The sequence below is a fragment of the Gekko japonicus genome, unplaced genomic scaffold (assembly GCF_001447785.1).
Source record: "Gekko japonicus isolate JY-2015 unplaced genomic scaffold, Gekko_japonicus_V1.1 scaffold2653, whole genome shotgun sequence".
NCBI classification, from domain to species: domain Eukaryota; kingdom Metazoa; phylum Chordata; class Lepidosauria; order Squamata; family Gekkonidae; genus Gekko; species Gekko japonicus.
This window is the reverse complement of record NW_015165903.1, coordinates 174,219-190,842: the sequence shown is the minus strand read 5'-3', so window position 1 is coordinate 190,842 and position 16,624 is coordinate 174,219. Positions and strand designations below refer to the sequence as shown.

The 16,624-nt window shown below is 47.5% G+C and overlaps 1 protein-coding gene across 2 annotated transcripts in view; it reads left to right on the top strand.

The window, feature by feature from the left end:
• Positions 1-16,624, top strand: part of ACOT7 (acyl-CoA thioesterase 7) — an 86,947-nt gene that overhangs the window by 3,302 nt on the left and 67,021 nt on the right. For both annotated transcript variants that reach the window (XM_015411377.1, XM_015411376.1), the window contains exon 2: positions 12,037-12,154. In XM_015411377.1, coding sequence (XP_015266863.1) covers positions 12,037-12,154 — 118 coding nt within the window. The remainder of the gene's footprint in view (positions 1-12,036; positions 12,155-16,624) is intronic.

The following is a 16,624-nucleotide window of genomic DNA, read 5'->3' as shown; positions in this document are numbered from 1 at the left end:
ATCTTGCCGCTCCCCCCCCCCCCCATAGTTAGCAATCCAAAAGAGTCCAGTGGCATCTTTAAGACCAAGTTTTATTCAGGTACAAGCTCTCCCTCCTCTGTGAGGACAGATCTGCACACACACCCCCAATAGCTAGCAATCCAAAACAGTCCAGTGGAGCCTGAGCGGTGGGTGTTGCCTTTTGACACACTTCCAGTGATATCAAGGGGTGTGGCATATGCAAATAAGTTATGCTAATGAGCTTCTGCACCTCTTTTTCTACGAAATGACCCCTGGTACTCACGCTCCAGTTTTTGGCCTTTTACAGTGGCCGTTGGATTCTGGGATGAAGACCATTTGAAGACCATTTGTCAGCCTTTGCAATGTGGTTATGGTTCTCTAGATTGCACAGCCTCCCTCCCCCTCACACCCCACACATACGGACACTCTGGTTTTCAAAGTTGTCACCGCTATAATTTGGTTGGTTCGCTTGTTGGCAGTTATATACACCATGTAGGGCCATTTGAAAGTTTTTCAGTTTACTTTTTCTGGACTCCAGCACAACTATATTGGGCCCATGGATTGAAAGCTCAAAATGGCTTGACTCCATAAAGGAAGCCACGGCCCCCTCTGTTTGCGAGACCTGAGCCACACTGTTCACAATAGGACATTTTGGAGGTCATTAATTCATAGGGCTGCCATGAGTCAGTAGTGACTTGGCACTTAACGGGCACACACGGGTTGAAAGAGATGGAAATATGTTTCTAGGTTTTGTGTGGCATACGCTGCTGTGTTGTTGAGGCATGACTGTTTGTGGCCAGTCCGATTTGTCTAGAGTGGCATTGTTGAGTGGAATTTCTCCATGACATAGAGCATGCGCAGAAGCAAATCATGCCTGCTGTGACACATGTGGCCTGTTAATTATACATACCAGGAAAGGCAGACAGGTAATCCATCTCTGGGCTGAGGGAATAACTCAGTGAACACAGAACAGGGCAGTAACCGTGAACAGGGCAGAAAGCGAACCCAATGCCAAGAGGCTTTTGATAACACTAAGAGATTGGGTGTCCTTTGCTAGCTGGACATCAACAGTTGTCTTCCCATCTTCTTGTTCCTGCTTTCTTTTATACATACATACATACATACATTAGACTGACTGGCTGAAAGTGAGAGAGAAAGACACACACACAGAGAGAGAGATAATGGGTGGGGGAAGAGGGGAGGAAGCAACAGCAGAACTGGAGCTTGGATTGGGGAGGATTTCTCACTGCCACTCACCCATCTCTAATGCTGTTTTTCCTGCACTATGAATGGTTAAATAGCTGTGGGAAGTTTTAAAAGGACATCTGACCCTGTGACTACAAAGCTCTGCAAGTGGGAGAGAAGGATTGTTCTGATCCCAATCTCTGTAGCTGCAGGCTCCGCTGTCCTTTAAAACAATGGTTTTATTTTAACTCTTTCATTGAGTTTAACTCTTACCCTACATCCTGATACCCTATCCCTATTTCCTTCTCCCAGTCTTTCTAGCTTCCCTGCCTCAGCTCTTTGTGTCCCATCTCACATTCTGTGCCCTTTTCCTCACTGATTCCTTCAGTCCTTGTTAAGAAAATTGCTGAGTCATGTATTTGAATCTGACTGCCCAAATGCTCAGGGAAGGACTGTGATGGGAGTCCCTTTTGGGGACAAGCATGGGCGGCTTCAAAAGGGAATTAGATAAGCATATGGAGCAGAGGTCCATCAGTGGCTATTAGCCACAAGGTATAGATAGGGACTCTGGGGGCAAGTGATGCTCTGTCTTCTTGGTGCTTGGGGGGGTCAACAGTGGGAGGGCTTCTAATGTCCTGGCCCCACTGGTGGACCTCCTGATGGCACCTGGTATTTCTGGCCACTGTGTGACACAGAGTGTTGGACTGGATGGGCCTTTGGCCTGATCCAACATTGGCGTCTCTTATGTCCTTATGAGATCTGACAATTCTCGAATTAGGCCAACCCTGCAGTCTTTTGCCCAGCTGAAAAGGGGGAGAATCCTTGGAACAAATTCTTCTCCTAGCAGAAAAATAAAAAGGGTTGGAAGCAGTGTGTCCTTTTAAATATTTTATTAAAAATTAAACAACATTTAAACAGCAGTGTCGCTTCAGGGTTGTGTTCCTCACCAGTGTTCCCTCTAAGCTGAGTTAGTGTGAGGTGGCTCACAGTTTTTTTAGCCTCTGGCTTACACGTTTTTGTCTCTGCTCAGGAAGGATGGCTCCAGAGCCAACTAATTTATGCAGCAGCCAAAACGCTCGCTCACAACTTTAATGCCAGTAGCTGGCAAAGTAGAATTTCCCCCCACAAGACTCCACAGCTTAGAGGGACCATTGATTCCTCACCTACGTGGGGTACCTGTAACCCCATCGTGGGAGGCCTCATCAGATTGGGTCGAGGTTGACTCTCCATGCTCCCTCCTGGCATGAACGCCCACGGAGCCGGTTGCGATTTGCTAACTCTTTTGTTCAAGCGCTTTCCAGCCAAAGTTGTCAGGGTAGTTATGCCACCCCCTTTCCCTGGCCGCCTGTTCAGTCCCGCCGCGCATGTGCCAGTCGTCGTGCCTTGTTCTCCCATGTGCCGCTTGTGCCTGGTGCTGCCCAACTCCTCTCCGCATCCGCCCATGTCCTCCGCCTGCTTAGGGCCCACAGATACAGCATCCACCCAGATTCCTCGCCTTCCTCATGCTTGCCTGGCTCCCTCAGCTTGGAGACACGCCCTCTTCAGACCATGTGGCAGTGTTCCCCGTAAGCTGAGTTAGTGTGAGCTAGCTCACAGTTTTTTTTAGCCTCTGGCTCACACATTTTTGTCTTAGTTCAGGAAGGATGGCTCCAGAGTGAACTCATTTATTCAGTAGCCAAACCGCTCGCTTACAACTTTAATGCCAGTAGCTCACAAAGTTGATTTTTTTTGCTCACAAGACTCCACAGCTTAGAGGGAGCGTTGGCACCAGCCCATAGCAACCAGCCTCTCCCCAGCCGATGCCATTCCGGTCAGGCCCTAACCAGTGTTCCCTCTAAGCTGAATTAGTGTGAGCTCGCTCACAGTTTTTTAGACTCCGGCTCACACATTTTTGTCTTCGCTCAGGAAGGATGGCTCCAGAGCAAACGAATTGATGCAGTAGCCAAATCACTTGCTCACATCTTTAATGCCAGTTGCTCACAAAGTAGGATTTTTGCTCACAAGACTCCACAGCTTAGAGGGAACATTGGAACCATTGGATGAGCTGTCCCCCCGTGCATTCCACTGTTAAAGGGCCCCCTCTTCCAGTTAGTCCATCCATGCCACAGGCAGGATAAGGGATATAAATAATAAATAAATAAATAATCTTTCAATTTATTGATCGCTCAATCCTTGCAGAGCTGCCGGCTCTGAGCGATTTACAGTTACTCATGTGTTGACACAGGACTGGACAACATATATCATTTTTAATCACACACACTTCGCAGTCGACAGGGAGTTTGGTCAGCTGTAAGCATCAGACGTGTTCTGGCAGCATTCTTTAGTCGGCGTCGCTTGATGTCGTCAGCATTTTTCTCAGTCGCGGCGCACCACTGCCACCGTCTGGCCGGAAGGGCCCATTGCAAGGCTTTTCTTTGATGCTGCGTAGATCTCTCTCGGCTTTTGATCTTATGCGCGGACCTTCCGTTTGTCGGCTAACACTTCCCACGGGGGGGGGGGTTTAAAGTGTGCCCACCCTCTCTAAGGAGTGGCACCCATTTTATCTACTCACTGAAGCTTTCGTACCGCTGGGTGGACGGCGAGCTGGGGACACGGCTGGTAGCTCACACCAGTGCGGGGCTTGAACTGACAGCAGTCCTGTTCAGCTCAGATGTTTAACCAGAGGATAAATCCCCTGTGCCACCGCTCCCCTTGACAAAGGTTAAGTCAGAGCAGCCTCTCTGGCATCGCTTCAGGCTCTCTGTTTCCCTCCGGCAAACAGCCCCTTTTTCTAAGCAAGAGGGGGCCTTTTTTTGCGTCTGAACTGGTGAAACAATTTCCAGCGGCAAGTTCAGTTTTCACAAAGAGTCATCCTGACCCTACATGCGAATGTCTGTTCCTTAGAAATGCAGGTGTAGTTCACCTGGCTGAGCCCGGCTGAAGAGGGTTTGTCAGAAGTCAATCCGGAAATCTTTTGAGTCCTGCAAAGGCTAACTATACTGGTCCGAAGCTTCCTGCCCTTTCTGAATGGTTTGTTGGATAGCGTACTTTTCCATGAGGTTTTAGTGGGACTTTAACACAATTCCTTGAAACATGGAGGTGAGACACAACCAGTGTTCCCTCTAAGCTGAGTTAGTGTGAGCTGGATCACAATTTTTTAGCCTCCGGCTCACACATTTTTTGTCTGAGTTCAGGAAAGATGGCTCCAGAGCAAACTAATGTATGCAGTAATCAAATCACCTGCTCACAGTTTTAATGCCAGTAGCTCACAAAGTAGGATTTTTGCTCACAAGACTCCACAGCTTAGAGGGAGCATTGGACACAACGGTCGACCCTTCCTTCTTTTGTTGACGGAAGCAAAGTCCCTTTGGCATTCAGTCTGTTGTCTGGATTCAGAGGAATTCTTTTCTCTACATATCTTTTGCTGTCAACGGAGCAAGCGGTATTAATCTCTAAATACATAGCTTGTACTGTTGTTTGTATGGGACATTTCTAAATTTCCTGACAGCTGTGGTTCTTGAGAAGGGAGGGGGGGGAAATAGCGCTGAGTGAAGGAAGCCGATCTCATTTGTCTGCCTGTATCTGAGCGGTCTTGGATCTTAATGAAGCAATGCTCAAAGTGTGGCGATGCACCGGGGGCTTTTGGGAGGGAGCAAAGCTCTTGTGGATCAATGCAAAACTCAGCAGGTAAGTGATCAGAATTGTCTGCATTAGAGCTAGCAGAGAAAGGGCATGAACTGGTGTGCTCTGGCAGACAGCGTATTTACTCAGCCAAGGCCTCATCGCGCAGCCTTGGTTAAATCTGTGCCTCTCAGCTTCTGTAAAATGGGAATAAATAGGCATGGAGCTGGGCAAGTCATTGTCTGCCTTGTGCCTTTGAGGCCAATTGGACTACAGGTCTTAGCACATCAAAGCTACAGGTGTAGCCCTGACCTGGGTAGCCCAGGCAAGCCCGATCTCGTCAGATCCCGGAAGCTAAGCAGGGCCCACTGTGGTTAGTACTTGGATGGGAGACTTTCTTGGAATACCAAGTCGGGAGGATGGAGGCAGGCTTTATTCAGCCACCTCTCTAAATAGGCTCCAGGCCCCCAGTAGGGGGTCAGTCACCAGAGGTCAGTGTGACTTCCAGGTGCAGATGCATAAAAAGGTAAAGGTTCCCCTGCTCGAAAGCCAGTCGAATCCGACTCTAGGGTTGCAGTGCTCATCTCCGTTTCAAAGCCGAAGAGCCAGCGCTGTCCGAAGACGTTTCCGTGGTCATGTGGCCGGCATGACTAAACACCAAGGCGCACGGAACGCTGTTACCTTCCCACCAAAGTGGTACCTATTGATCTACTTGCAATTTCTTGCTTTCGAACTGCTAGGTTGGCAGGAGCTGGAACTAGACATGGGAGCTCACTCCGTCATGCGGCACCCGGGTCTCGAACTGCTGAACTACCGACCTTCCACAGCCTGCAGTTCCGCGTCTTAACCACTTGAGCAGATGCATACACACACACAAAAGCCGCACATGTAAAACGGAAGTTCCCACAAGATGTGTGGATAATTGTGCATGTCTTGTTGATGAGAGGGGTCCACTGGCAGGCCAAGTAGCATTACTGAGTGAGAGACTCCCCAAGGTTGCCAAAGCACAGAGAGGCAATGCCTTCACCCCCTCTTTTCCTCAAAATCTGAGCCGTCTGGGTAGGAAGCGGCTGGTTCTGGCTGTCATTTCCCCTGCCTATTGCAACCGAGATGTCTATCTTGTCCCTTGCCCGTCTCACAGCACTGGCAGAAGAGGCAAAGCCAGAAACAGCATGGAGGTGCCGAATAAGCCAAGAGCACTCTTCCTGTTTGTTCAGTCCTGTCCTTTTTTTCCCTGTGGCATGTTTCTTCCTGCTGTGTTTCTGTGAAACTCTTTCTTTCCCTGAGGAAGCAACCTCCCGAGGCTAATGGAAACAAATCATTTTGGTGCCGCACCTTGGAGGAGGCTGTTTCTCCTTCTGTTTTTTTAAACACCTGCCGTTCTGAACCTCAAGAACAGCAATAGTGTATGGGAGTCTTATGGCCCCTTAAAGATGAACATTTTATTCCAGCATAAACTTTAGTGAAGAAGGAGATCGGATTGGATTTATATCCCACCCTTCACTGCCCAAAGGCGTCTCAGAGCGGTTTGCAGTCTCCTTCTCCCCACAACAGACACCCTGTGAGGTAGGTGGGGCCGAGAGGGCTCTTTCGAGAACTTCTCTTGAGAGAACAGCTCTGAAATAACTTGGGACTGACCCAAGGTCACACCAGCTAGAGCCCACTTCTTTAGTTGCTGAGTGCACCCTCACTGTGCAATCATTTTTATGTATTGGTTTTATGTATTGGTTTTAGGGAGCCGCATCCATCTACCTGAGGCCCTTGCCCCAATATTATTTCAACATTAACATCACTATTATACCAACTGAATAGCCTGTGCTCCGCCTATACGACCCAGACCATGTTGCCAGCTGACTGTCGGATGCCCGCCATCGTTATATTGCACGAACCCTTTATGTATTGTTTTAGACCTGTTTTAGTGCAATTTTACTAATTTTAACTGTTTTATTTCGTTATAATATTATGTAAGCCTCCCTGAGCCTGCTTCGGCAGGGAAGGCGGGGTATAAATTAAAGAAATAAATAAAAAAGCAAGGTCAAGGAGCCACGAAATGGAGCGAGCACAGGATGAAATGTAATGATACAAAATTCAAATCTACTGAAGAAAACCAGCGAGACCAGTGGTTGCTTCTAGAAATGAACCCGGAGACTCTCTTTTGCTCCGTTCCAAGTGGAATGCTAGCCCCGTGGGAAGAGCAGCCAGACTTGTCCGTCCCTCCCTCCCTCCCTCTCTGTGTTTTAAGATTCTGATCATAGCAAGAGCCACATGCATCCCTTCTGGGGTTCTGAGAACACAAGCTTTTGTTTATTCTACTCCTCTTCTAGAAGGCATGGCGAGTGTGGCGACAGTTTCTGCTGTCAGAAGGTAAGTGAGGCGCTGCTAGGCAGGCAGTGATCTCAGAGGGTCCTACCTTGCTTGTATTCTTCTAATTCCCACTTCTCCGTTGCCGCCTGACGGTGCCCTTGAGATGTGGCGGCAGTGCTTGTGTTGGGTTTAGCAAGTTGAACAGCGCTTCAGCAATGATAGAGTTAACTTTGTTTGCTAGTCAACAAGAAGTCACACGTGTTTACTGTAACCAGTCTGTTATCAAGTGAGAAAAGCCCACAAATCTCGTAGGAGGTCTTAGTTAAATGACCTGAACTTCAGCCTTGTGATTGGAAAATCAGTGTATTGGCTATTTTGCATACTGGGGTCTCTTCCCTGTCTTCGTTTTGCTTGGAGTAGAGACACCATTTCTTCTAGTGTCGTCTTCCAGCTGTAAACATGTAGGATTTAGAGTCTGTTGTTTTAAATCCTGTTTACCTTTTCCCTGTTAGTTCAAGTAAAGTAATTTTTCTTTTCAAACATACACACAGACATCGACTCTTTTTTCATTGCTCTGCTGATTTAATCGCTGCTGAAGAATATTTTTCTAAGAATACCTTTCAGTGCGTTTAATGTTGTCGTAGCCATTGGCCATAACAACCCAGCATAAACAGTGACGTATATCAGTACACCCACCACAACAAAAGGGGATTATTACGTAGTGGAGTAAAATGTATAGAGTTAAAAGTGAAATAGTAAATAGTAACAAAATAAATACAACAGAATAAAATATCAATGAAATAACATAAGATCACAATTTAGGTAAAATTCCTGCAGAATTAGCATATCCTAATGTCTTCCTTACGTTTATTGATAAAAAGATAAAAGTGGCCACTTTGAGGGGAACAAAAGGGACGGCATCAACCATTAAAAAAAGTTAATACATTCTTCATCTGAGCCAGAAAAATTTCAACAAACTGATTCAACAGTTAGTTTTGAATGGACCCATAAAAGGAGCAATATAAAACATAATATACAATATCTTCCACCTGATTAAGACCACGAAGGCAGAGGTGTTCCACAGGTATTTTTTGAAACCTGCCCAGATGGCATAGTTTGAAAAAATGCACTAGTAAATGCCTTTCTTAATGTAAGTACCATGAGAAGAGTATGTTTTTCTTAATCCAAGGATACCACAGAGAGAATTTGGATTGCTGGATCATATTGATGTCTTGAAGAGCATCTTTTTTCAAAAAGCCAATTACAACCTTTGAGTCCTAGTTTGGTGTAGTGGCTAAGTGCGCTGACTCTAATCTGGGAGAACCGGGTTTGATTCCCCCACTCCTCCACTTGCACCTGCTGGATAACCTTGGGCAAGCCTTAGTTCTGATAAGAGCTGTCCTTGAAAAAGAGCAGTTTCTGTCAAGAGCTCTCTCAGCCCCACCTACCTCACAGGGTGTCTGTTGTGGGGAAGGGAAGGGAAAGGAGTTTGTAAGCCGCTCTGAGACTCCTTTGAGTAGTGAAGGGCGGGGTATAAATCCAATCTCTTCTCTTCTTCTTGCTGGAAAAATTAATTTCGAGGAACACTTAAAAAACCCTCCCATTTGGAATGAATGAATTGCTTTTAGAGACAGGGTTTTACTCAAAATGCTTCTTTACAATAGTCCTATGAAGGTTTTTGTGTACTTTTTTCCCTCTTTGCCATCAAATCACAGCTGATTTATGGCGACCCCATTGGTTTTTCGAGGCAAGACACTTCAGCGCCGTTTTGCCATTGCCTGCCTCTGCATTGCAACCCTGGTATTCCTTGGTGGTCTCCCTTCCAAATACTGACCAGGGTCAACCCTGCTTAGCTTCCGAGATCTGACAAGATCAGGCTAGCCTGGGCTACACGGGTCAGGGCTTTGTATATTCTGCAGCATTTGGTAATTCCTGGGTATAGTACAGAGTGACAGACGCAAACATATCTTCAAGGATATGTCCATCGTTTAAATGGAACTAACTTGGTCTTCAGTTGACAGCACTTTGTGCTGACGATGAGTCATATTTAGTTCAGTTATGAAACCTGCAGAAAACATTAAAACCTTTTGTGTACTGAATCCGTAACTTCTATGTTAAACCTTTTTTCCCTACTTCTCAAAAGACCGAAAACGAGAGTTGTGCGTAGATAACACAGAGTGCAGCATTTTACAGCTCTCGTTCTCTGCTACAGGATATCTTTGCAACTTCAAACAGAACTAAGGAATTTACTGGGGGGGTTTGTTGTTTCATAAGCATACCATACAGTATGACTTCATATACGAACAGGATGCTGTCACTGTGTATCTCCCATGGACAGAACTTTCCATATCCCTGCTGCCAATCCTTGATGAAGCCAATGTGTGTATCCCGTGGCCAGTATGGTGTCGTGGTTAGGAGCACAGACTCTAATCTGGGAGAACCAGGTTTGATTCCCCATTCCTCCACATGCAGCTGCCAGTGTGACCTTGGGTCAGTCACAAGTTCTCTCGGAGCTGTTCTCTCAGGATCAGTTCTTGAGAGCGCTCTCTTGGCCCCGCCTACCTCACAGGGTGTCTGTTGTGGGGAGGGGAAGGGAAAGGAGATTGTAAACCACTCTGAGTCTCCTTTGGGTAGTGAACGGCGGGATATAAATCCAATCTCTTCTTTTTAACAAGATGAAACAAGTTACGTTTTAGTAGCTGAATTTTTCCCCTGAATCTTTTTCCCCCCACCATCCCCATGAAAAAAACACACAAAGAAGCTAGGAAACAGCCTTTCTTATTAACTTTTTATTATTTACTTCTCTTATACGCCACCTTCTTCCCCAAAGGGAACCCAAAGCATTTTACATCATTCTCTTCTCCATTTTATACTCTCAACAACCCTGTCAGGTAGGGCCGGCTGAGAAAGTGTGACTGGGCAAAGGTCACCCAGCAAGCTCTCATGACTGAGTGGAATTCTGAACCTGGGACTCCTAGATACTAGTCTAACCATCTTAACATCTACGCCACACTGACCCCCACATTTCTCAAGCTGAAAGTTTTGGGGGAAGGTGTCTGTGGTTCAGGTCTTCCTTTCCCCGAACAAAGGACATATATTTGTTAAACTGGCATAATTTAACACGTTGCTCTCGCTTCTCTTGGCTAAGATCACATGTGTGTGATTTAACACGTTGCTTAGCACTAGGGTGGTGTACGAACAGGACAGAAGGCCAGTGGAAATCTTAGTACGTCTGGACCAGTCCTGTTCTCTTAGGGGGGTTCTCTTGGCTGGCTGACTTCCACAGGAGGACCTGAAGATCTTGATCCAACCGGTATTTTCTTGTCTGATGCTGTTCTTGGGCCACGTGCTTCCTTTTTGCCTTCAGATTACAGGGTTTCTATGGTGATTCACTCTTAAGCTACCTTCCCTGATTGGCTGTGATGCCAGCATCTTATTTTGATGAGGGAAGATGAAGAATCCTTGGGGAGGGGAGGGGCATAAAAGTGGTTTCAGGGTGATGATGGCGTGATGCAAATCATGAAGCAGAAATACACAGATGCTCAAGTCCCAAGGAAGAGCAAGGATTTCTCTGTTGTTAGGATGCCATTTCTGCTTACCCAGTATGGCTGCCTTCAGACTCCTTTCCCTGGGTGATACGTAACTTGCTGTGTTAATTGTGGGTCGTTGTGTTGTGATTTTCTGGGTTCTGTTCAAGTGCTGAGTGCATGACTGGAAAGTATGCAGCGGGGGGGACTGTTTGTATTTGTATCTAGAGGAAGTTGTTAATTGTCTGTTTATGACTCCGTAGGAGCGGCTGGTTCGTCAGATGGAAAAAATGTGAACTGTAAGGTGACTCACAACAGAGGATTTAGCTTTATGCTTGGGTGCCGTAGGGCTTGGTATATGTGTGGGGTGGTGCCTCCGAAACAGTTAGGCTTGAAGTCCATGCAACTGTGCTACATGTAGAAGAGTTTGATTCCTGGAGCAGAGGGTCTTTTGTTGGCATTTTATTTTTATTTATTTATTTGTTCAATTTTTATCCTGCCTTCCCTGCCAAGGCAGGCTCAGGGCGGCTTACATTAAAAGGATTAAAAATATGTTAAAACACAAATGCCTATTAATACAATATAGGTAAAGGTTTCCCTTGCTCGAAAGCCAGTCGAATCTGTCTCTAGGGACACAGTGCTCATCTCCGCTTCCAAGCTGAAGAGCCAGCGCTGTCTGAAGACGTTTCCGTGGTCATGTGGCCGGCATGACTAGACGCCGAGGCGCACGGAATGCTGTTACCTTCCCACGGAAGCGGGAAGTATTTATCTACTTGCAGCTCCTTGCTTTCGAACTGCTAGGTTGGCAGGAGCTGGGGCCATCCTGCGGCACTCGGGTCTCGAACTGCTGAACTACTGACCGTCTGGTCCGCAGTTCAGCGTCTTAACGACTTGAGCCACCGGCATCATAAAACACATAGATATAACGAATCACAATACAAACTAGAATAAAGTGAGGAAACACAATAGAATAAATTAAGAACACAAGCTTCTATCCCTCATGGTTGGTGGCGGGAAGGAGGAGATGCAGCAGATTCTCTCTGCTCGCTCTTGCTTGCATAGCCGTAGTCACAACCATGGCTTGTTAATCCATTTGAAATCGTGGTTTGGCATTTGATTCACATGTGTGTTCTAGTTGGGACCTGGAGTTGAGGAAAGATGACCATTCAGGTCATTGCTAGATCAGTAAGCTACGCTGGATGCACTTCTCAGGCTGTCCACATACACAGAGGTTTTATGGTAGCATATTTGGTGACAACAACCAGTGCTTGCTTGAAGCTCTTGTTGCTTGAGGAGGAAACCAGTAGATCCGACAGCTGGAAAGCTATTAGATGTTCCAGTAAAAGGCGAGTTCACCTGTTTCTGCCTCTTCACTCAAACAGGGGTCTGATAGCATGTTTCTCCCACTCTTCTTCCACAGGATCATGCGCCCAGATGATGCCAACATCGCTGGAAATGTCCACGGGGGAACCATCTTGAAAATGATTGAGGAAGCGGGCGCCATCATTAGCACCCGCCACTGCAACTCTCAGTCCGGGGTATGTCCTTGTCGTATGCTGAAGCAGGGAAGCGTCGTAGCGACTGCTTCTCCCACTGAGGAAACCCAAGTGCAGGGTGGCCACCCGTGCCCATCTCACCTGGCACTGCCGCAACAAAATATTCAGCCTGCAGATGGCTTTCCATGGCTTGTGTTCTTGCACTAGCTGTTCATTTTGGCACAAGCGCAGTCCCTTGCTCCATGGGGCTCTTTAGTAGGATCTTGAATGGCAAAAAGGACCAGCGTCATGGAATTGAGTTTCTCTGTGAATAGCTTGTGGCTTCACTGATGGGGGTTCCTGCGGCAAACTGCCATTTGTGTCCGTGCCCAGGCCACAGAGCGTGGTTTTTAACATACAAGCCCTTCCCGCTTTATGCTTTGTCTCTAGTAGTTAATGCTTACCAGCGCCGGTAGCGCACGGGCACTGTATGTAGAGCATGTACATACCGTGCCTGTGGTCTTATGGACACAGCACATATCGAGAAGAGGAGGAACAGAAAAGCCGGAAAGAAAACTCTCTCTTTTTAAGCCATTTGCAATCTGCAGAACAATTTTATGCTTTCACTTGGCCTTTGAAGGGCCCTTCCGGAGGTGGGACACAAGTTCAGAATGTTACTCTCTCTCCCGTTTTCTAGCATATTTTCTCCGTCGTGTGTTACTTTGCAGTAACATGCAGCCCCACGTGCCCAGTATAGAAGCTATGCAACCAGGTTTGTAAATCTGCACTGGTTTCCAAGTCTTCTGCAGAAAGAATCAGTGTGTTTCCAGGGCTCTCCCCACCACCACCTTCGGAAGCTCTGCTATTGCCAGAGCTGTGTGGCAGTGACTGGCATTCTCAGGTCCCGTGGTTACTGTACGGTGTGGTCTTTGCTTCCGCTCCAGGTCATGTTTCGAGATGCAATTTCAGTGCTTTGGCCCTTGCGTGTCGCTCTAAGGCGCCGCAGTAATAAAAGAGCAATTAGAGCAGCTCCAGAGAACGTGCCTGGATCTTTTCGCAGGGCTCAGGACTGACCCAGATCGGGGGAAGCATCAGCTGCTTGGTCTCGTTCTACCTTGGGCTAATCCGTTTTTCCTCCTAAATCCCCCAGCAAGCTAATCCACAGTTAGGCATGATAGGATTAGAGCGTGTCATTCTCGAGAGTGATCAATCCCGAATCTGCTAGTAAGGGGAGGAGAAGGTGGTATTTGGGGCGGCGATGGAGGCATTTGCACTAGCTGTAGGATCCCTACAGCCGGTCTCCCAAAGCGTACGAGGTGCCTGAACAGCGTGAGCCCCACAGACTAAGCGCAGTTTACTCACTGTGGCATGGCGGGTTCTTGGAACGCCACTGTGCTTGGGCACCCAGTCTGGGAGCAAAAACTTCAGTTTACACCATGGACCTTGGGGGGGGCTTGCCATGCACTGTTGGTAGGCCGCATTTCCCTCGGTGGCTCGGGTTGCATTTGCTGGCCTGGCCTGGAATTTTGCTCCAGGTTTGGACCAATGCTCCCTCTAAGCTGTTGAGTCTTGTGAGCAAAAATTCTACTTTGTGAGCTACCGGCGTTAAAGTTATGAGTGAGCGATTTGGCTGCTGAGTAAATTAGTTTGCTCTGGAGCCATCCATCCGGAGCTAAGACAAAAACGTGTGAGCTGGAGGCTACTCAGCTTAGAGGGAACACTGGTTTGGACGTCTGTTTGAAAGCCTTGTGGTCAGTTTGGAGAGGAGAGAAGCAAATTATGAATGGTGTGATATTGAGATGAGGGCTGTCTACGTGCAGCTCAGCAGCTATGAAGGGGGCTCATTCCTTTGCCAGCTTCAGCCAGAAACTCAAGTTGAGCTTTCCCCTGATGAGTCGTCATGCAACCACCAGTGTTCCCTCTAAGCTGAGTTAGTGCGAGCCAGCTCACAGTTTTTTAGCCTCTGGCTCACGCATTTTTGTCTGAGCTCAGGAAGGAAGGCTCCAGAGCAAACTATAATTTACGCAGCAGCCAAATCATGGCTCGCTCGGAACTTTAATGCCAGTAGCTCACAGAGTAGAATTTTTGCTCACAAGACTCCACGGCTTAAAGGGAGCATTGGCAACCACACGAGAGCATCTAGAGATACTATGATGAGACGAAGGGAGGACGTAGACCTCCCTGAAGGCATGTTAAAGTGTACCACTTTGTACTGGAAGACCCAGAGCTTCACAACCAAGTAATGTATGTACCCAGCCAGGGATGCCAGCCTCCAGGAGGGACCTGGGGTTCCCCTGGAATTACAGCTCATCTCCAGGCTACAGAGATCAGTTCCCCTGGAGAAAATGGATGCTTTGTAGGGTCCCTCTGTAGCACTGTACCCCACTGAGGTCCCTGTCATCTCCAAGCTCCACCCCCAAATCTCCAGGAGGGGGCACCTGGCAACGTATAAAGTAAAGGTTCCCTTGCTCGAAAGCCAGTCGAATCCGACTCTAGGGTTGCGGTGCTCATCTCCGTTTCCAAGCCGAAGAGCCAGCGCTGCCCGAAGACGTTTCCGTGGTCATGTGGCCGGCATGACTAAACACCAAGGCGCACGGAACGCTGTTACCTTCCCACCGAAGTGGTGCCTATTTATCTACTTGCAATTTCTTGCTTTCGAACTGCTAGGTTGGCAGGAGCTGGAACTAGAGACGGGAGCTCACTCCGTCTCGCGGCACCCGGGTCTCGAACTGCTGAACTACTGACCTTCCACAGCCTGCAGTTCAGCATCTTAACCACTTGAGCCACCGCAGCTCCATTGGCAACGTATGCCCAGCTCTTTTTGCTAGTCCAACTGACATTTCATTTTTATCGTTTTAATTTACTGTGCTGCCTTTCTGCCCAGCTTGAGCACCCGAGGTGGCTCTCAAAAATCATAAAACAATTTGAAATATAAAACCCCATAAAACTTCAATCGCAGGATACAGTAAAAGGGAAATGGCACGGTCAGTCCGAAGGCCTTCCAGAGTACGTACATGTTCTGCTTTCTCTGCAAAGCCTTCACGGCAGTGTTAGTCCCAGCTCCTGGGAAAGTGATGGCAGCGGAAAAGGCCCTCCCCAAAGGCTTCCAATCTTTCCTTGGACAAGGCAAGTTCCTGTAGGAAACCCTCGTTCGTAGATCTTAAGGCTAGACCAGGTTGATAACAGAAGTTGATCAGTCCTTCAGGTATTCTGGATCTAAGCCTTTTAGGACTTTGGAGATCAAACACAGCTCCTTCAGTTCAGCCTGGAGGCAAATCTGTACTCCGTGACATTGATGTAGTGCAGGTGTTACATGTTCATTTTGAAGGGTACCAGTCAGGTTGGGGTTTTTTTGTATCAGCTGAAGCTTCCAAGCTAGTGTCGTAAATGTAAATGTGTCTAACTAAGACTGGGGTGATCCTAGTTCAGAGGTTCACTCTACCATGATTCTCACTGGGTGGCCGTGGGGAAATCACCACCTCTCAGGGTTGTTGTCTGGATAACATGGACGGGGGAGGAGGAGAAGAGAGGAACACCATGTGTGCCTCTCTGAGCTCCTTAGAGGAAGGGTGGAATAAAAATCTGAATAAGTAATCTTCAGGGGCAGCCCTACACAGAGCAGATTGTAGTAGTCTAATCTGGGTGTTACCAGTGTCTTGGTTCTGGCCTTCTCTGTTCTCGACATATAAGCAGCAAGTGTCGGAGAACTTTGCGCTCTGGAGTTCCTTTTCAGGGGCAGAACAGCATGAATTCTTACGTGGACTCCTCTCCCACTTCAGTTAGTTTATTTGTAGCCTTTGTGCTATCACCCTTCTGAAGCCATAAAAGGAAAGCATATGGAGCAGAGGTCCATCGGTGGCTATTAGCCACAAGGTATAGATAGGGACTCTGGGGCAAGTGATGCTCTGTCTTCTTGGTGCTTGGGGGGGAGGGGGGGAACAGTGGGAGAGCTTCTAGTGTCCTGGCCCGACTGGTGGACCTCCTGATGGCACCTGGTATTTTTGGCCACTGTGTGACAGAGTGTTGGACTGGATGGGCCATTGGCCTGATCCAACGTTGGCTTCTCTTATGTTCGTATGAGGGGGGGAAAAGTTAAAGTGCAAGTAAAATGAAAGCGTCTCAAAAATAGGCAACCGTAAACAGCAGAGAGAGAAAGAACTTCAGCCCCTTATTAAATAATTAGAAACAGCAGTAGAACAGGTGCCTGACACCCGGACCAAAGAACAGCAGACAAGAGCGAAAACTGAAAGCAGCAGCAAAGAACGAAATATTAATTGGATTTATTTATTATTTTCAATTTATATCCTGCCTTGCCGGGGAATCAGCCCCCTTAAGCGGTCGTCCAGAAAAGAACTCTGGAGGGGGGTGGGAAAGAGAGAGGGGGAGTATAGAGAGTCCCAAAGCCTGGAGGCCGTGGCTGCAAAGGTTCTCTCGCTGGTATATGCTACCATTATCTCACTCAACAGGTATGTGGAGGAGGGCAATGCCGCATGAACTTAAACTACAGACATAAGAACATAAGAGACGCCAATG